At 33.1% G+C, this 21,394-nt stretch overlaps 3 protein-coding genes across 3 annotated transcripts; 1 reads left to right on the top strand and 2 right to left on the bottom strand.

Moving 5' to 3' along the window:
- Positions 1–69: 69 nt before the first annotated feature.
- Positions 70–8,112, bottom strand: LOC145632419 (putative E3 ubiquitin-protein ligase RF298). Its single transcript, XM_081684788.1, has 3 exons — positions 7,977–8,112; positions 5,285–7,427; positions 70–784 (listed from the first exon to the last, which is right to left on the bottom strand). The coding sequence occupies exons 2-3, from the start codon at positions 7,421–7,423 to the stop codon at positions 242–244; spliced, it is 2,682 nt and encodes an 893-aa protein (XP_081540914.1). The 5' UTR covers positions 7,424–7,427; positions 7,977–8,112; the 3' UTR covers positions 70–241.
- A 4,690-nt stretch (positions 8,113–12,802) lies between these two features.
- On the top strand, positions 12,803–14,588 carry LOC145632420 (xyloglucan endotransglucosylase protein 1-like). The gene is made up of 3 exons (XM_081684789.1): positions 12,803–13,142; positions 13,354–13,553; positions 14,004–14,588. Exons 1-3 carry the CDS (start codon positions 12,855–12,857, stop codon positions 14,398–14,400), a joined length of 885 nt encoding a protein of 294 aa, XP_081540915.1. The 5' UTR covers positions 12,803–12,854; the 3' UTR covers positions 14,401–14,588.
- A 2,339-nt stretch (positions 14,589–16,927) lies between these two features.
- On the bottom strand, positions 16,928–18,475 carry LOC145632418 (xyloglucan endotransglucosylase protein 1-like). Its single transcript, XM_081684787.1, has 3 exons — positions 18,095–18,475; positions 17,779–17,978; positions 16,928–17,431 (listed from the first exon to the last, which is right to left on the bottom strand). Exons 1-3 carry the CDS (start codon positions 18,359–18,361, stop codon positions 17,071–17,073), a joined length of 828 nt encoding a protein of 275 aa, XP_081540913.1. The 5' UTR covers positions 18,362–18,475; the 3' UTR covers positions 16,928–17,070.
- Between the last annotated feature and the right edge of the window lie 2,919 nt (positions 18,476–21,394).

Here is a 21,394-nt window from a genome sequence, read left to right as displayed (position 1 = left end):
TCACCTCAGTATTCAGAAAACAGAATAGGAAGCAGGCATCAACATAGACTGAAACTAATGCACATGGTATAATCATCAATAATATAATGGACCCTTTCATTTCATTATGCAAGGCTGTATTGAGTACTGGTATAAGCTTTCTGAACTCAATCGTTCAAAATGTTGTGTATTTATTCAAAAACATTTTGTCTCCGTTATTCAAAACATTCAAGAGCTCTATATTCAGGGAGAAGTATAGCGGTTAAGGATGAGCAAAACGTACGCAGATGCGCCTAGATATGGGGCTCCTACACGAAGGGCAATCGTTCATGCCTTGCTTCTCATGGAGCTCATTGCACATTTTGCAAACCACCTGATGAGCACAGGGAAGAAAAACTACAGACATCTCTTCTGAGAGGCACATCACACACTCCCTTTCTCGTTTTACCCCTCCAACAGCAGTAAATTCTTGAAACCCGTTTGCAATTCTAGACTTGTGTGTGTCCCTGGATTCTTTAGCAGCAGGTGCACTTTGGGCTTCTGTGAGCCTGCTAGCAAAATTTCCATCAATGCCTCTCTTCATAGCTGCTATCTTTGATGAGTCGGTCTTCAGTCTCAACTGAGAAATTTCCTTCTCAAGCTTTTGGATATCTCCTTTATACTTCTGAAGATTAGCTTCTGATTTCAGTTTTATGGCCTCCTCTTTAGATTTTGCAGATGCCTCAAGCTGTTCTCTTTCTTTTTTAATTGAGTTTGCTTGAACGAGTAATTCTTCCTTTGCCTTCTCCTCCTGCTTCCACCGAGCCTGTAAATATTGTACACTCAGGCTATCAGAATTCAGAAAGCTCAAGTTAAAAATAATGATACAGTGGAAGTATAAAACAAGAGATTTTAAGCAACAAAGAACATAACGACGTATAGTAGGATTGTTGACTTCTCCAGATGATGATGTACTGAAAGATTCCTTTTGTGTTTGTCCATTTACAAAGCAAGTCCTTAGAAACATTCCATCTGAACAAGATCTGAAACTCAAAGGCTTCAAATTTCACCAGTAAAATACTAATCAAGTCTAAGACTCGGTATTTACAATCACACAGATCCTCCAAGAGCTGCAAACTTCTCAAACATATGCTGACAGAATGAAGTCAAGAAGCAGGGACATGTCTTTTCTTCTGGACGCAAGCGCACTTCCATAACAAAGAATGTGAGGGGGATAATGGAGCCCAACAAGAGCATGAAGCTGCTAATGATGACAAGAGCAACGAAAATTATGCACATAGATTGCACTAATTATTAGTGACAAATAAATCTGCCAAGTGTCATGATGAATTGATTACATTAACTTTGTTACACTAATCTGAAGATCTATAAAGCTTAACCAACTTTTAGGATACAGAACCAGAAAAACTCTTACAAAACGTAAGCAATAGAATGATTTTAGAGAGTGTCACAAGCAACACCATGCCTTTAGGAGCTAGGAATAAGTATGGAAGTGTATGTAGCAGCTTGTTAGACTGGACGACTAAGAACTGGAACCCAAGATAACCATATCGTAGTTTGCATGTTCCAGAATGTGGTTTGCAGAGGGAAAGGGGTTGGGTAATATTGTAATAATGCTCCCAGGCACAGATTTTCTAAATAGAATTGCTGATTTTTAACAGCGACCTGCACAAGTTACAACTCATTGGGTGATACCCTAGCAACAAAGGATTGAATTGCTAATTTTTAAGTGTATGTTCGCAGCTATTAGAGGAAATGCATGTACTTACTACAGTCTTAATAAAGAATAGATGAATTGCTAATACAGATGAAAGATACAACTAAACAAGGGAAACCTTAAACTTATCCAATATACAATATCATACTTGTATTAGATTTATTAAAATATGTGTAGCCTAAGAAAAAGGACAAAGCAATTATTGTTATTCTTCTAGAAGCAATACTGTATTGAGATCTTTACCCATAACATTATTCATTTCTATTAACATGTGTGCACAGTAAATAAATCAACTCATAAGATGATAAGCAAGCATTAGTATCTGTATCCTTGGCTTCAATCAAGATAGTTCATGGTAATCACAGAGATGCAACAAATAGCACAAAAGAATACATTACACTTTCTTTGTTTGAAAGGGCAAGAAGCAGTAAACACAAAAAGTTTATGCCATTGGCATAAATTTTCAGTTATACTTGGCAATTACAACCACCTTCAGAGTGATACCTTCTGTGGATCTGCCTCTGTAGGTGACCTAAGAATATAAAAGACACTATAGAAACTTTTTTCAGAGATGAATGAAATCAACAGCGCATTAGATAGGCGTTAATAAATTTATAAGGAAAGTCCTACATATGCCAAAGGCCATGTTAATGCTTAGTTCACCCATAAATTTTTACTACCACTCGTCTACTTGAGGTCTTGAGGGGCGAAATTGGGTGGTAATGTAAGTTTGTACAGAAAGATACATGTTCAAGGATGAGGTTGCACTACCATAGGGCATAGACATTAGCATGTACTTACCTTGCAATGTTACATTTAATTTATATCCATTACTTTCATTTGTACCTACCTAGCAGGTTGTAAAGGCACTGCTGCTACAATTTAGTATATGCATTACAGTAGTTACTTCATATAGAGATTTCTAAAGACTACTGTACTAATTGAGAATATGTTTTCATACGACTACATTTCTTTCGAAATGAATGGATGTTCTAGAATGCCACAAATATTTTCTAATCTTTACGGGGCAGACCCACCAGAATGATCAGCTTCCTTTAGAACCACTTAAAAGCTATGTAACTATAGCATGTGTATGTATCCAAGTGCAGCCATTTATGAAAAATTTCTATGGTTGGTCAGAAATGAAGTGTCAAATGTCCAAACCCATGTTAAGTACTTGAGGTAAAATGAAGTCCTAATAAACATAGCCCATCAACATTTCAGAATCAGATTTAAAAGTTTCCTTCGCAAATATTTTCATAATGGGCAATACATATAAAACAAGCACATAATGTGAATAAGATTATGAGACATCAACGTGGTTTTGAACCGAAATAGTGAGATATCTGCATTGAAACTTCATTATCCACTGCAAAAATTTCAAGATTGAGGAAAAAAGCATTTCATCCTCAAATAGTTGTCCACTATGATTAACTATATGCTTAAAGGCTTCCCTTAAAAAAAAAAAAAATTGCTTAAAGGCTTGATCCATGCAAACTCATAACCTTCCAACATCAGGATGTATTCTTCCCCACACAGTACACCTCCTAGAGGGCCATGGTTATCAATAGTATACATAAAATTTGACCAGCTGAATATGCAGATAAAGATAAGAGTTTCCAATAATATTTTTTATAAGCAAGCGAGGGCATACTTACTCCAAGATGAAAGCCTTAAACTAGGAGAAGAAGATAGATGGCATAGAAGGAGGATATTGTTATTGTTGGATATCAGAGATATTTTTTAAGTAGAATCTGTGAGCAACTACTTGCATCTGTTCCACTCTTGGAAACAATTACCGAAAAAGGTTTTTTTTTTTTTCTTTTTAATTTAAATAACTACCAAATCAATGTTTTTCTAAGAATAAAACAACCTTTTCGATGATTTTTGTCACAACTTTTGTCTACAGGGCCCACATTTCCTACTCCCATTTTAATGAACATAATATGACTAAACTATCATACCTCCCTCCTATGCCTAACTTTTTAAATTTGACTTGCTGAAATTGGTTGTTTAATTTTGCATCCAATGTTTAATTTATCGTTTTTTTTTTTTTTTTTAAACATATTTAATTTATTGTTTGTAACAATCAAAAAAAGTAAAAAAAAAAAAAAAAAAGAGGCACAAACTGAAAGACTAAAGCATGGGTTTTGTCTGAACTATGAAAATAAATGAAAAAAGCCTGCCTTCATCAAACTCAAAACCCTTTGGATACTTTTAACTATATTAAACCTAATTCAGAATAACATTTCAAAAAATTTAAAACTTAAACCTGAAATAATTAACAAGGAATAATATTTCCTGTTGTAAACCTAGTTGATCAAAATTTCAAAATGCTTAAATATTAGTTTATAATGAAACAGAGTGAGAGATGCATTGGATCTAGAGAGGAGTTTGAGGAGTTTTAGGCTAATGCGAAGATTAATGAGACGGATCCAGGAAAAAAATAATGACGGAAAACCGTTGATGAACCAGATAGAGTAGGCCCAGAAATGGAATTAGTAATGGTTGCCATCAAAAGGTAGTGTAATCAAAGTGTATGAGAAAGTTTGACAGTTATCTATTCAAGAAAACTTATGAGGTAGTATTTTCAAAATGAACAACTATTAGGTAGTTCAGTGTCAGAAAAAGACGGATGATCAATGGATTGGGGCAGGATGTTGTATCATTAAGGCGGAAAGTCTTTCTAAGCATTGCAACTCAAGAAAACAAATCATCAACCAGGAGATGTGTTAGCAAATGGCTTTTCACAAACCACAAGTCCAAGTCTAGTATTTACTTCCTTAAAGCCTAAGCGCATACTAGATATATGTAGAGGCCTAAAACACAACTTCAAAAGGATAGAAACAAAAATTCATGAAATGGATCTAAGGGAAGAAAGAGAAGGGGGGGAATAGACGAATGGAATAAAAAAACATTCAATGCAAATGTCAGATTGAACTCAAGAAGCTGGCTTGTTATGGCAGGAAGAAAACTGAATACCAGTTATTACTGCAGCAGCTAGAGCTAAAATTGGTGATTTACTACCTAAATAAGAACGCCAAAAGCCATGTTCAGTTGTTCACTCGTCTTGCCTTGTCAAGCTGCAGGCACATACCTTCTAACATGTATATATGTAATATAGATCTTGAACTACAAGGAAGAGATGATTATCTATTGTTAGTCATACTGAAGTAAGATTTACTTCAGCTTCTAAATTTTGTTTATCTATTGATTATTTCCCTTCATGGATATTAGTAGTATAGCTCATAAGTTAGCAAGTGTAATATGACAAATTTTCCAGAGAAGAGAAAGGGTGAACTAGTCAACTAAATGATTCAAGAGTAAAACATAAGCAGAGATCCCTGACTCCTAAACAGTCAACCTTTTGAACTAGTGCTCATCAAAGCATGAATTAGCTTTTCAGTATTTGTGCTCACTGACAATCACATGAACTTCAATAATCCACCAACTTATTCTCATCCGGAATGTTTTATAGTATTAGAAGCAACGAGCCAATGAGCTAGCATTTGCCAGAAATTCTTTTACTCACACAAAAGAGAAGAAAGAAAACAAAATGCAGAAATCAAACAGTGTAAACGAACATACCTCAAGCTGGTTATAGAGATCTCTAGCTTGTTCGAGTTCCTGCTGTAGCTGAGACAACTTACGTTTCTCGGTTGCAAGCTCCTCCTGGAATATACTCTTCTGCTTTTCCCACGATTGAAACTTTATCAATGTCTTCTTCTCTCGCTTTGAGACCTCCTGACAACTTGCAGCAGACTCCACTGCACGTACCTTAGCATCTTCCATTTCCTGCCTGAGTGATGCGTTCTCCACCTTGAGTCTTCGTACAGCAGCATTTGCTAGGTCAACCTTTTCACTAGCCTTACCCAATGCATTCTCCATCTCAGAAAGCTTCTTCATAGTATTCTCCTCTAAGCTTTGTTTCTCCTTTTTGAGCCGTTCCACTTCCTCTTTTTCTTGCCTCAAATTTTTGAGCTCAGCTTTGTCCTTACTCAGCCTCCTGGCAGCCTGCATTACCTTTTGGTTTGCCCACTCTGTCCATTCCTGAAGTTGGTGTTGTAATTCCCTTATCCTAGGCACCAACTTCATAATCACCTCATCTTTTTTATCCTGAGGTACCCACTGAGCTAGAGACTTATCATAGGGTATATCAGCAGCACTAGGGATAGAAGCCTCACTATTACAGCTTTGATTCACTTGAGGAGGATTACATTTTGCCGGTAGTGAAAGAGAAAGTTCAGTATCAGCAGCTGACACATCAGGCTTGGTTTTGGCCACTGATGTCACTGAAGTTTGATTCGTCTCAGGTGATGAGGATACGGTACGTCGGGCTTCTACAGTAAATGAAGGTGAAGTGGAGGAAATTGTAGAACAGGCTGAAAAACTGAGGCTTCCATTTTCATGTGCCAATTCCAATCCCATTGCCATTGCTTTGCTTATCTTCAAGGAGGCACTCTTCATGTTAAGGGTAGCCGAATCAGACGTGGGTCTGATTCTTTTATCCAAGATGTAACCACTGAACTTTGCCGTTCTAAAAGACCCTTTTGCCCCATAGGACCTGCAGCTTTTCTCTAGATGAATAGATTTCTGCCGAAGGATAGATTCTCTTTTTGAATAGCCAGAATGTGTCTTCCTGCTTGACACAGATTTTTCTTCCGGAGAAAGAGTATGCGATACACCTACAGCACTGAAAGGCTTATCTATGGAATTAGGTTGTGAGGAAGTTGAACGCTCTTTTGCTGCAGTTGTTCCTTTCGGAACGTTGGTATTCTTTGGTTTGGTGAGATTAGGAACTCCAGCAACTTTGTGCTTACCAGTCTGATTTACATTGCTTGCAACAGCTTTAGAGGGACTAGGAAGACTCATTTCTATACTTTTAGACTCGGCTTTCAAATGGGAATGAGGTTGATTGGTTGAACTGTCATTTGGAAATCCTTCACTTATCAAGCTACTTAAGGGGTCACTATCCATGGCACAGGCATGTGACACATTCATGTCACATATTAGCAAGCACCACATTGCATCTCCAGTGCTGAAGAAAGGTCTAACCTCTTGGAGTACACAGACCAACTCTGCCAATACATACTTCTCCAGCTGCTGCAGATCCTCGAAACAATGCTCCCTTAAAGGACTTATATCTTGCCCATTTCTAAGAAATACCAAAGCATGGTCCACGATATTTGATACAGTATCCTTAGACCCGTAACAAAGACCAGACCTCAAAACAGCCCTGGTGGCAACGGCTTCGGTGTATCCATAAGCAACTATTTTCTTAATTGCACTCTTAAATATAGTATCAAGATTGCTCAAAACAAGCTCCTCCAGCTGAGTTTCAGTAAGATCACTCCAATCCGCATCTTGGAAGTCGTCATGTTCCTCTTCTTCTCTAGGATGACTAGAACCCACCTCAGACGAACCCCCCAAAGAAGCACTTGACAATACAAGGTCAAGTTTTAAATTATCCGAATGGTCCTGACATACGCCACAAACATCACAAGGGCTAGGCGGATGTGCATGACTAGCTGCCATCTCAAATTTCTCAGCCGAGAATTCATAACTCGTCCCATCATTTGTAGTCGAGGGAGAGACCTTATGAGGGTCACTTGTAGGTGGATCAGCCCGAAATTTCCGCTTATTCCTACTTCCTTTCTCTTGAATAGACAATGGTGATAACTGACTACAACTACTAGTACTCGCTTTCGCTACCATTGATGCCATCATTCAGCTGCCAATTAACACATCCACCATATACCACAAACAAGTACATTTCATCAGATTTTAACATTTTATCCCACCAATTAGTCTAAACCAATCCCTAACAGTCAAATTACACACTTATACACTTTATCCAACAATCCCTCTTAATTAAGCAAATGTAAAATCATTCCAAAATAAATAAAATAAAAATCAGCCCATTTTCATCAATAGAATCACTTCAATTTCCCGATACCAAAACATCATCAATTAAACAATCTATCAGTAATCACTAACAAAACAATCATTTTAATCGATCTTCCAATAAAATAACAACAAAAGAGTCAATCTTTATTCCCAAGAAAATCAAACTAATTGATGATGCTCGAATTTCAACTGATTAAAGAAGCTGATTAACCAATTAACATCAAATACAAAAACCAAAAAAGGGAATCTTACCAATTCCGATTAAAACCCAACAAAGAAAAAAGCATCAAAATCAATCAAACAACAAGAAAACGAAAGAACCCTATTGATTAACAGAGAAAAATAGAAAAAGGGTAGAGATTAAATTCACTACCAGATCAAAAGAGCGCAGCTAATTGACGAATAGATTGAGCAAAGTTTGGGTTGTTGTTGGCGGTGGTGTGGTGGTGTGATTGAGGACCGCAAAAACAAAAGGAACAAAGTATTCAGACTTGAGAGCTTAGCAAAAGGACCCCTTTTCCTATATTGTTAATGTAATAATGTTAATGTTAATGTTAATGTTAATGCTCTTTCTCTTCTCCTAATTTGCCCATAAAAATAATTGTGATTTTATTCCCTTAATCTTTATGATTTATTTCCTTAATAATCCTTGGAGGTCCTATCCATGTGTATAAAATGTATTGGTGATTTATTATGATTATTTTGAAATTGACTCATTAAAAATATATAGGGTCGGTTAGGCGCAAAAAAAAGTGACATGAACATGAGTTACGCATGACATGACAGTGATGACACGTTTTTCTATGTGTTTCGTTTGGGGTTTTTTTTTTTTTTATTTCTTTTTAAGAATGATAATGCCTGATATGACAAAACATGCTATAACATGTAAAATTTGGTTTAGGCACGCGAGTACGCAACCATGATTCAACATAGACCACAATCATCATTCTGGTTCTATGAGCTTGAGTCATGCTAATTACCCACCATTTGGAAAAAATTTAGCATGACATGTAACATGTAGCTATCGATTGGAGTTGTAAGCTAAGCCTAGCCAACCCCATGGTACATAAGCTCGGCACAAGGCATTATTCAACATAGCTCACAAACATTATTATGGTTCTTACATTGTAATAATTGATTGTTATAAAGCTTGAATATGTGCTTCAATTTGGATGATATGGTGTAAGCAAAGGCTTAATTGGACTGTACTCTCATTTGTGTGAAATCAACATCAAGTAAGTGACTAGCATTAATTGAATTTTTAAAGCCAAAATTTGTTAGCCAAAATTTGTTAGATCATTATGAATGTGAGCTAAAATTCTCTCTTTGGTGGCTATGGTGTAATCGAAAGCTTAATTAAGTTGGTACATGAGTAACTTATAGTAAGGCAAATTACATAACCAATTAGTGAAAATATATAGATTAGTCAAAGCTTAATGTATGAGTTGATAGTGCAACTACAAATATGATGATGGCCTGGATAGCATGTAGTATTTTGATACATGTAAGAGTTTAAATCTATTTGACCCCAAATTAATTTCTCATAGTTGTTTAGTTTAGCCTAATTGGAATTAATCACAACATTAAAGAATAATAGCTAACAATCATCTCTTGATACTCAAATTAATTAAGAAAACCCACTTGGAGAATGAATTATGTAATTGGTTTGTTTTGGGGCTCTGTGGCTCTTTGATTCCATTCAATCATAAATTCAATAAGGGTTTATGAGTTATTAATTCCAAATAACCTTTTGGTGTTGCCTATAAGTAACATGGTAGGTGTTAAAACTCTCATTCTTCCTGCATATTGCTATAGCTTTTCCAAGAAATATCATGTTATGCCTCAAAATGAGTGGTATATGTTAGTTGCGCTTTGAATTTCATTCTATGATTCTCAAAATATGTCACTATAGTCTTATCAAAGAATATTACAAGAATTTGTTCAACTTTAAAAAGAGTTGGTCCAATTCTCATTGTTGATAGAAAGTCGACATTTACTCATACAAATATACAATAGATGCGAATCATGCCTTAATATTACGTAGTATATAATATGGATTTGGGTAAAAGCCCAGTCATATATGGGAGACCCATATTTATAGGGCCTTTTCTTGATGGTGAGGAAATTAAGAATAAGGCATTGGACTTTAATTTGCTTCCAACTCCTCTTTTGATTTTCTACCTTTTGGATCTTAACCAATGGTCTACAATTCTACAGTATTTGTTAGAGGACCATCTCAACCAAAAGCTTAAGCTGATGGTTGAGGTCCAGAAATATGTTTTATATTCTATCACGCCCCCTCACACGAGAGCCCGTTGGGCTAGAAGTGTGGATGCAGCATGGGCCCTCCTCATACCCTGCGCTTAATATTCCACTTGCCATAATTCTTGGCTGCATTCTAGTGCAGCCAAGCTAGCTGCAACAGCATTAAATATGAACATATAGGACGTTAAAATGAACATCAGTTTTTTTTTTTCTTCCTCATATCTTAATTCTCTTTCTTCTTCTTCTTCTTCTTCTTCCTTAGCTCTATTATTTTTCTCTCTCTTCAGTTTTCTTCTCAATTTAAAATTCTCTCTCCTCTTTACCTCACTTCCCTTCAATCTTTAAAATTTTCTTCTTATTTATATAAATTTTTGAGTTAGTAATCCGTGTTTTGATGCGTATACTCCTTTCTTTCTAAATTTATGAGTTTCAGATTCAATCATTTGGCTTTATCAAGAGAGGAAAGGAAAAAATGGAGGAGAGAGAAAGTTGAGGTCAAAGAAAACAATGGAGGTTAGATTTTATCAATTTCTAATTGTTTTTTGTATGATTTCGTTGATCATGCATGATGATTTATTATTTGATTATTTGAAATTATTATGAGTTTGTGATGAATATCAATTAAATCGCTTACTTAATTGTTAATGAATATCAATTGTATTGCTTAATTTGTAGTTATTTTCTCTCTCTCTCTTTCTTTTGATTTCTAATCATGTTACAAATCAATAATTATTTTCTCTATGATGAATCAAGATTAGATTTAAGGTGTATATTGAATATAATTTCTGTAAAAAAAAAAAAAAAAAATGAATACGTAGAAATTTAAAAATGAACATCTTTTACAAAATGAGCATTTAGTACACCGAAAATGAATATTAAATACATAAAAAATGAACATATTTCAACAAATTATTTTATCTTTATTATTCATTAATAATTATGTACAATGAATTTGAACCTTTATGAAAATCATGTTCATTTTAATATTCTAAAAGTTCATAACTTTTTGTTAGATGTTCATTTTATAAGTGTTCATTTTTTAATAATAAATGTTCAGTTTTATTAGGTTGAAAGTAAAATATAATACGTTGAAAGTTAAACTATCTGAACATTTATTGTTGAAAATCTGAACAATTTATTATGAATATATATGTTTCGTTATTCTTTACGAACATATCTGTTATTGATTATGAACACATATGACATATAGAGTGATTATTATTTACATTTTTAAGTATTGTACATGTATTGATGATTATATATATGAACATTCTAAATAATTATTATGAACATATTTTGTGATGATTATGAAAATTCTGATTATTTGTTATATTTTAGTGAGTACAGATTAATTGTATTTGTAGAAGACAAAGACTCTGAATTAGTGAAGAAACAAGTAAGAAGTGATGAAGAAGTATATGATATGTACAATGAATTTGCCTTTAGGTTGGAGAATTTCCGATGTATATGATCCCAATTTTATGGTTGTATGATAAAGGTTCATTTCTAATATACTAAATGTTCACTTTTTATTACTGAATGTTCATTTTTATTACTGAATATTCTTTTCTTTTTTTTTAAAATTTTTTTTATGTGTTCATTTTTCTAACTAAATGTTCATTTTTAAGGTCGTGGTCTAGCAAATTTATGATTATATGATAATCAGATTCATTTTTAATAAATGATCATTTCCTTATAACATGTTCACTTTTTAGTATTAAATGTTCATTTTTTTACGTGTTCATTTTTTGTTATTACATGTTCATTTTTTTTCGTGTTCATATTTTTCAACTAAATGTTCATTTTTTATTTGGGCCGCGCGTTTTGGGCCTCACTTGTTGTAGCTATCTTGGCTGCACTAGAGTGCAGCCAAGACCAATTGTTCCACTTGAAAGTGGGGGGTGGATGAGATTCGAACCCGTGACCTTTGTGTCACGATGGCTCCGAGCTGATGGTCGAGGCCCAAGAATATGTTTTATACTCTATCAATATTGATACATTCAATTGTTACAAAATTATCCTTAAAAAAAAAAAAGTTGTGTGTGTGAAACAAATCAAACTTTTTTTTTTTTAGGGAAGTGAAACAAATCAAACTAATATTGTTATTGTTAGTGTAAATGGAATCCTCTAGCTGAGATCTTCAAGAAATGAATACACACTTTTCTTTTAGTCTCAACCAATTTTAAAAGTCCTTATTATAATAGATACATATACCCGGTGCACTAAACACTCATGAGTATTTTGTTCTCATTTTGATGATTTTTTTTCTTCATTTAATCATCAAATGAAGAGCAAAAACTAACTTTAGGTTAGTTGGGTGTACATTGCACCTGGGTTTATATAACAAATTCCATGTTTTAAATAGTCATGTCATCTCAATACATCCTCACCTGTCACAGTCTCGCTTAATTAAGTGCTAGTATATTAGAATAATTCAATCATAAATCATCACTACTTTAATTTTCTAAATGAGCTATATAATTGATTGTACATATATACTATTAATTATCAATTTATTAATTGATCAAAGTCTAAATCCCACAAGTGGAGTCAGCTATATGAACCAAAGTAATGATATGCCATGCATAGTGATTGTACATACTACTATATTGGTTTTTTTTTTGTTATAAACTTTATAGTAAGTTTTAATGAACCATGCATAGTTGGATTCCATCCATAGATCAATATAAATACTAAAAAATGATCATAAATTAACTTTATAATTATGTAAAAGAGACCTTTACCCTACAAACACACCATGGCAATAATAATGAAGACTACACTACAAATCATGTAACGGCCACTTTTAGTACATAGCCAGCTAATTCTAACCATTTTTCCACTAGGTGTTTCTCTCGTTACCTTTCGGCGTTATTCCTCTATGACTATATATATATAACTTTGTCTTTCCATAATTATAATTCCATAATCTTACTAATTCATGATAAATCATCATTCATTACAACATTATCTTCATTAATTAAGCATGAATATTTCATCATTTAAGCTACTAATGATGCTTAAGTTACTTGTTGTGAGTGTACTTGCTTTCACTAGTAGTGCTTATGCAAGCAACTTCAATGCAGTGTTTGAAAGAACTTTTGGTGATCATAGAGTCCGGACATTTGGCCAAGGTGACCAATCCCTGTCCCTCTCCTTGGATAAATACTCCGGATCCGGGTTTCGATCCAAGAAGGAATATGTGTTTGGGAGGTTCGATATGCAATTGAAACTTGTTCCTGGCGATTCTGCTGGCACTGTTACTACTCTTTATGTAAGCTTTCTTGCTCATTTTTATGTAGTTCATTTTTGTATTAGCAACCTAATCGTACATTGTCAAATACACATACATCACACTAATTATGTTAGAGATATGAGATATAAACATATATAATCAATACCGCCCAGGAATAAGTATACGTAACTTAGGTAAAAGTTAAATTTAATTTCCTGATTGTAGTGTGAATTTTATTGTATATACGTAGTTGTCATCTGATCAAACCACGGGTACACACGATGAGATCGATTTCGAGTTTTTGGGGAATGTAAGCGGACAGCCTTACACTCTCCACACCAATGTGTTTAGCCAAGGGAAAGGCAATAGGGAGCAGCAATTCCATCTTTGGTTTGATCCCACCAAGAACTTCCACACTTACTCCATCGTTTGGAACTCAAAACTCATCATGTAAGCCATATAAAACACACAAACAACAAAATATAGTAATCTTGCCATTATATTCCGTATACCATATCTATATTTTGTATACATTCTTTATTAAGTACGTACATAGAATAAAAGTGTCTAATTTTGAAACGAATAAATGTACCATGTACAAATGAACTGAAGTGATTTCACTATTATTTAGACGGTTTAAGTATTAAGAGACATACTATGTAAGATTAAAATTTAAACATTTTTTTTCCAATTCAACTAAAAGGTGTGCTCATATAGTCATATCACTCATATGTATGCAAACATTTTAAAGTTACTTTCGCATTGTACTCACATGTCTTATAAAAACACGACAACAAATAAATTAAGTATAACATTTAGTGTTTAACCAATTGTCTTTTAAGTACTGTATATATATTAGAATAACTTATAAATTTCTTAAATTTAAATTGAATTCTTTAGGTTCATGGTTGATGAAACACCACTAAGAGTATTTCGAAACCACGAGGATATCGGAGTTCCTTTCCCAAAGAACCAACCCACGAGGATGTTCTCTAGCCTATGGAACGCCGATGATTGGGCTACTCAAGGTGGTTTGGTTAAGACAGATTGGTCCAAGGCCCCCTTCACGGCCTACTATCGCAACTTCAACATCGACAGTGCCACCCCTAGAACGGCTGCTACAATGTCAACCAATGGGAAAACAACACTTGGTGCATGGAGAACTCATGATCTCAATGCATGGGGTAGAAGAAGATTGAGATGGGTTCAAAAATACTTCATGATATATGATTATTGTGCAGATATGAAGCGTTTCTCTCAAGGTTATCCTGCTGAATGCAAGCACTCACAAATTTAGATTAGCAAAGAGTTAATAATTCAAATTTTATTTTTAAATTTACGATTTATTTGAAAGGATATAGAATATAATGTGTGATCGATGTTGCATTACTTTTAATTCATCAAATGAAATAAATTATAATTATTCTTTTTAATGAATGTGTTGTATGTCTTTATGTATGTAGCTATTTTTAATTAATAATTCAGTGGCTTTCCTAGGGTATTTTCATTGGTAAGATTTATAACTTTATTAATTTATTGACTTCCTTACTTTAGAGCATAATCCCTAAAATACTACTCAATTTAAGAAAAAAGATTGTATGAAAATAAACTAATTTATACACTTAATAACTAGATTACACACATGACAAATTACATGCATAACACAAAAATCTTTTATACGAAGTATGTGACTCTAGGTCAACAAGTTAACGGTGAGTCGTGATTCGTCAAGTCAACGAGGTAATTGCATGCACGTATTCACGTAAAGATCGCTATTTTAGTTATTAATGAAATAAAATATATTAACCAAAATTTATTTTATGAGTAGTTTAACTGAAGACCAATATATAGTCCTAATGAAGGTTTGGTAGATGACTTTAGTCAATTATCAAACTTCAGTCAACCAGCTGCTTCAATTGTAAATAAAGAAAGTGTTGGAGTCTTAGATACCTAATAGGTTGCGTTCTCTTATAGCCTTATAGGGTAGTTAACACGAAATTTAATATTATTATCGATTTACAATACTATTTTCATTTTACAACAGTAATAATATCTTGGTATATATATATATATATATATATATATATATATATATATATATATATATATATATATATATACACCAATTAAAACTTAATATTAATATTAAGGATTATTATCAATAAATACAAAACCTAGCTAGTGTCGATTTATGTGGATGAATAAAGTTAATGGATTGATACAATTAAATAAATAGGAATAAAGGATGAAATAAGTTTTCTGATCCGAACTGAAAAAACCTATATTGATCAACGATGAATATAAATGAATGATATGGATAAATGATAGTTCTATTATTGTAAATATAATATAATTATAATGCTTAATCATGAAGAAATGATCCAAAGACAGAATAGAAACCATGTGAAATGATGACGATACAGATTAAATAAATAAATAAAGAGACAAAATGGATTTGCAAGGTTAAGAATTATGAATTGGGATTATACAACATAGCTCACATGGTTCGTCTAGGATACCTCATATAGTCATATAGATGCAATTGGTGACTTTATTCAAGAATATTTGACTCGTGCAATGCATCATATTACATCGCATGCATTAAAGAGTTGCATGTTAGCCTTGATTTAATTTATTGCTATGCTTTTCGAGGTCAATCTTTCCACATTTTCTGCCAAAGATTCCGACTTGTAGTATATGAGATTTGCGACATTGCTACATACAAGTAGATAATCCGGCTCGTTAGGAGGACTCCTCCGTTTCTAATTGATTGTCTTATTTGAAATTTTAATAGACTTTATTATTTATGAAATTTAATATCTAAATATATTTTCAAAACATAGTCATATGTAATTTTGTTGAACTTATCATGAATTTTAGGTTTTAATCAAGTAATTTTATACTTAGTTGTATTGTTTTGACTTTCGCTTGTACTAATACATTAGGACTTAGGAGTGACGGCTTATATGGAATAAGTTTCTTGTAATACTCGTCACTAATAAAGCAAATTTATCTATAACAATTATGTACCTTTTATTTTTTTCTTTTGGTTTTTTTGCGTTGTATACTTGTATGTATAGTTATTAATTGAATTATTGAAACGAAAACAAAAAGTAGATGTGAATATGTAAAGGGGCACACTGCTATAGGATGGATTGATGGAAGGAGTAAACAAAGTACTCTAAAGTGTTGTACTGCATTCTATTGCCATAATTCTCTATTGTAATAGAAAATTCTTTTTTTTTTCATAAAAAAATTCAAGAGGATAAGAGATTGGATTCTAATTTACGAAGATCTTAACAAAATTTCAGACTCTTATAAGTTTTGATCTTTCATTCTACTTGAATTAAAACCCCTTCGATAGTTCTATATGCCATATTGCCATGATTAATGAGGAACATAGGAATATAGGCTCTGTCAAAATGAGAATAAAAAATTTGTACATAGTTCTTTGTAATATGTATAGCGGATAATAAAAGTCATTAATAAAAGATTCTAACTATCTTTAATTTCAAAAGTAATTTAAACTCTTTCTCTCGAGAGATGACTTGTGGCATTTTATATTATTTTTATAGTTATCTTTAAATACGGCACAAAAAGCTAAGCAAATACTTTATGTTTCTCAAACTACTACAATTAATTATTAAACTAAGGAAAATTTGATTTTTTTTTTTAAAACAAGTGTCTAACTTTACTATATTTGCATCAATTGGTCAATGCAAATTCCTCTGTTTCAACAACTTAGGCAAAAAAAAGTCTCTTGTATGTCACAAAATCAAACAAGGATGGCCACTATTCTTGACTTTCCATAAAATCAATGCATATAGAAGAATATAATAATTATTTTTATTATAAGAATTGAAAATACAAGAACAAATTTGAGTTAAATTCATATGAAATTACAATAGCCTAGTGTATAACAATAGTAACAATGATATATTGTTAATAATAATCCTTTTGAACCCTTCTAATTAAATTTGGCATGCTTGCATTCAGGAGGGAAACTTGAAGAAAATCGTTTCCAATCTGTGCAATAATTATAGATCATGTAATTCTTTTGAACCCACCTCAATCTCCTCCTAGATTGAGCATTAAGATCATGGTTTCTATATGCTCCATTTGGTGAGGTATCGATGTTGAAATTGCGATAATGGGCTACAAAGGGTGCCTTAGACCAATCTATCTTCTCCAATCCACCTCGTGTCGCCCAATCGTCGGCTTCCCAAAGACTAGCATGGATTTTCTGTGCTTGGTTCTTTGGGAAGAATGTAATTCCATGGTTCTCGTAGTTCCTGAATACTCTAAGAGGTGTTTCATCAACCAAGAACCTGCATTCAAATGTGACAAATGAGTTAAGACGTGTTTTTATTACAATCAATTTATCAAAGCCTTAATCACATAAGTAGAGTCGGCTATATGAACTAAAAATGTAAAATACAAGGGACCCTTTTGTCACAAAATGGGATTAAGGAGAAAATATGGAGGGACTAACCATCCTTTAATTCATCACTCCTTGAACATCATATGCATATAATCCCATGATTGTTCATATACAAGTATATTTTACTTTTATTTTACATCTTTATATCATCAAAGATTATTAGGTCTTGTTGTCAATGACACATCTATAAATTAAGTAAACAAACAATTTCATGTGTCTTAATATATGACTTACATGATGAGTTTTGGGTTCCAAACAATAGAATAGGTGTGGTAGGCCTTAGATGGGTCAAACCAAAGGTGAAACTGTTGCTCCCTGCTTCCTTGCCCTTGGCTAAACACATTGGTATGGATAGTGTAAGGCTGTCCGGACACATTCCCTAAGAACTCGAAATCGATCTCGTCGTGTCTTCCGGTGCTTTGATCAGATGTCAACTGCAAACCAAATGCCAAGAATGAACAAATTAGTATACAGTGACGGATATTTTAAGTGACAGATAATATGAAATAAGGCAGATGACTAGATAATATATCAAATAAAACGAACTTACATAAAGAGTAGTGACGGTACCAGCAGAGTTACCCTCAACGAATTTCATTTGCATATCTAACCTTCCATACAAGTATTCCCTCTTAGACCGGAACCCGGATCCCGAATACTGGTCTAATGAGAGTGACAAGTCCCGGCCAGCCATATTAACCCTATTATCACCAAATGTGGGTTCGAACTCATCGCGAAAGTTGCCTCCTGCACCATAAACCCTAGAGCTCACCATAAGAGCGACAACAACAACAAGAAGCATCTTTTCATGACCCATAATTATATGTATTTTTTCCCTAGAAGGGAAAAAAAGACTAAATATGAAGAACTACTAAAGAAGTGATTATTTGAGAGATTATATGATATAATAGTTGTGTGACAATATGGTATACAAGGGTACGTATATATATATATAGGGTGAATATAATAGTTTGGACCATTGATTATAAAAAATAGATAAAATTGTTGTAAACCGTTAATGGATCACATGGAAGGTGACGCGATAGTAGTTTCCTAGGTGAGTGTAACGCGGAGAGCATCAGAAGCGTTACCAACTGTAGATTTGCTGTGGGCTTTGGTTGTCCAATTCTTTATTTGGCTATGTCTTCATCATCTACCTCTTTCTAAATTATTTTTTTTCAAATGGTGTACTCATTTTTTTTAGATTATTTAACAATATTGTGTAATAAATAAAGTGTACACAAGTTATCTCTTTGTTACTTTTTCAGTGCAATGAATGTCTTATCGGATTCAAATTATTCTATCTATGATAGTATTTTGGGCGATCACTAATGTATACGACTATACGGGTACCTTCGATCATTAATATTATTATTTGTGTTAGGAAATATACACCAAACAAAACTAACAAGATCCCACAAGATGACGTAAGTAGTATATAAATTGTTATAGACGATTAACAGAGTTTGACCACAACTCCACAGGGCATAACACATAGAGTCAAAAAAAGGAATCAAGGGAGTGTGTAACATGGTTACATGGTCTTCCTTTATCTTAACATTTATTTCATGTTTCCATCCTTTTTCATTGGATCAATTATTACATTCTCACAAATATTATACAACAATTTTTAGTTCAAGAATGGCATGCTCTATTATTTATGTACATAATATTGACTATGCACCAAAAGAACACAACATTATGATAAAATAATACATTAAAATATATTTTTTAATTTCATATCAATTGTCATAAATTCCTAATTTTATACAATTTCCAAAAGTGTTTTTAATACTTATATATAGCCCTAAGGCCTAAGGGCTGTGTATAGCAATACCCAAAATACAATACCAACATACTTTGTATCTCCTTTTTTTTCTTTTCATAATGACATTTCTTAACATACGCGTTTGCGTCCTTTCAATAACACAATAAGTATTTCACAGTGCATACACTAAGCTAAAAATTCTAATAAAAAATAATTATTTCAGAATTAACATTGGAAATTGAAGGTGCTAAATTACAAAATAGTGAAATACATATTGTAAATCGTAAATTGATAATGTATGGTATAAAATTTCGATATTTTAGTTTTGACAAATGTTTGTCTTGGTCTAGTTGGTCGGTGACCTTATGCTAGTTATCGGTCCAATTATCCTAGAAGTGTTGTTGATATCTGAAATTCATGTGAAGATGTCCTAAGTTTTCAGGCACCGAAATATGGTCCATTATTTCACAATATATTACGCTACATAATTGTTTCCTAGTGTTTGAAATTTACTCCTTTGAAGCTTCAGTAATTGACGTTAAGTTAGTTGAATTGAGACTCACTTTTTTGACACCTTATTGTCTTGCTGTTTATTTATTTCAGTAATCAATCTTAGGCCGTAATTCACGGCTATAAATACACAATCTATAGCTTTATTTTCTTGTCTAATTACTATATGGAATACTTAGTGTTACATCGATCTATGCACTTAGGGCTTGTTTCTGATTTACTAAACTGAACTAAATTGAACTAAACTGATTGGAGCTGAACTGACCTGAACTGAACTGAGTATTTTATGAGAGACGGAAATTAGAAACTAGTGAAAAGTTAGTTCATATCTCACAGCGAAGGCCGAAGAGATTATGGTGTTAAACCTCAAGGAGGTGGTTTGGGGTGGTGATTCTCTTACCTTTCTCCTCCTAATACTTTCAATGACTAAGTTCAATAATTCAAGCCAGATTGATCAGTGAGAGATTACGATTTATATTATAGAACCCTTCTCCTAACCTACCAAAATATGTTTGTTTCCAACTTTCCACGATTCAAGCCGGAATGAATATTTTTTTATCAAATAACATTTTCGTAAATAAATCAACTTTTTTTTTTTTAATCAAGCGCGGATCCCACAAATTTGTTTATCATTTGATAGATCGGGACAAGCTCAAATAATAATACTCCCTTCAGTTTTTTTTTCTTCTTTCCTTTCCATTTGAAGAATTTTTTATTGACAAAAAATCAATAGTATACCTACCTAGTAGTAAGAGCAAACAAGATATAATAAATTTTCACTTACAGACCTCTGCAAAAACATTGAACATATACCGAGTATATAGCACCACACAAATAAGATTGCATTAAAAATACAAGAAAAAGATTTGAAGATCATATGAAGATTGCTAAGGAATTCTGGTTAATTCAGTTCTGTTATACATGGATGGTTTGTATTAAAAGCATATGCATGACTGCCAAATTAACCAAACTAAGCATTATTTTTTTTTTAGAGTTGGTTCTTGAATTGGTTGGTCTATGGTTAAATCTTAAATCCAGGGGTGATAATTAAACGAGCTGAGAATTGCTCAAGCTGAACTTGTTACAATTTCATTCAAATAAATAAGACACTTACGTTTATTTTTTGCCAATTCTTATTTATTATTTAATTAAAAATTGGTCCCAAAGTTCAAAGCTATTGGTTTTAGTGTAATGGCCTACAACTTTGACTTCCTGAGCCTTACATTGCCATATATTATCCAAATACTTTGTATAAAATATGGGTTTAGTTCATAGCTCGCTAGACAATAACTAACTAGGAAAAAGTAACAGTTTTGGTAGAGTTGATACTTGGTAGGAAAACCACTATCTCATTTTCAGCTCATAAATTCGAGCCTCATCATCAATTTGGGTGTAAGAGATTTCCTTACCTTCCCCTTCTATTCTCTGAAGCGTTAACATATATGTACCATGTTGACTGCGGAGTTAATCATTTGCATTATTTTCATTTGAATTTTACTAATCTAAACTTAATTATTAGCCGTGCGTCAACTGAACTCATTTGCATTTTTTTATTTTTATTTTGCATTTAAC

This window comes from Chenopodium album, chromosome 5, assembly GCF_948465745.1.
Source record: "Chenopodium album chromosome 5, dcCheAlbu1.1, whole genome shotgun sequence".
NCBI lineage: Eukaryota > Viridiplantae > Streptophyta > Magnoliopsida > Caryophyllales > Amaranthaceae > Chenopodium > Chenopodium album.
The sequence above is the reverse complement of the archived record's forward strand: the minus strand, read 5'-3'. Positions and strand labels throughout refer to the sequence as shown.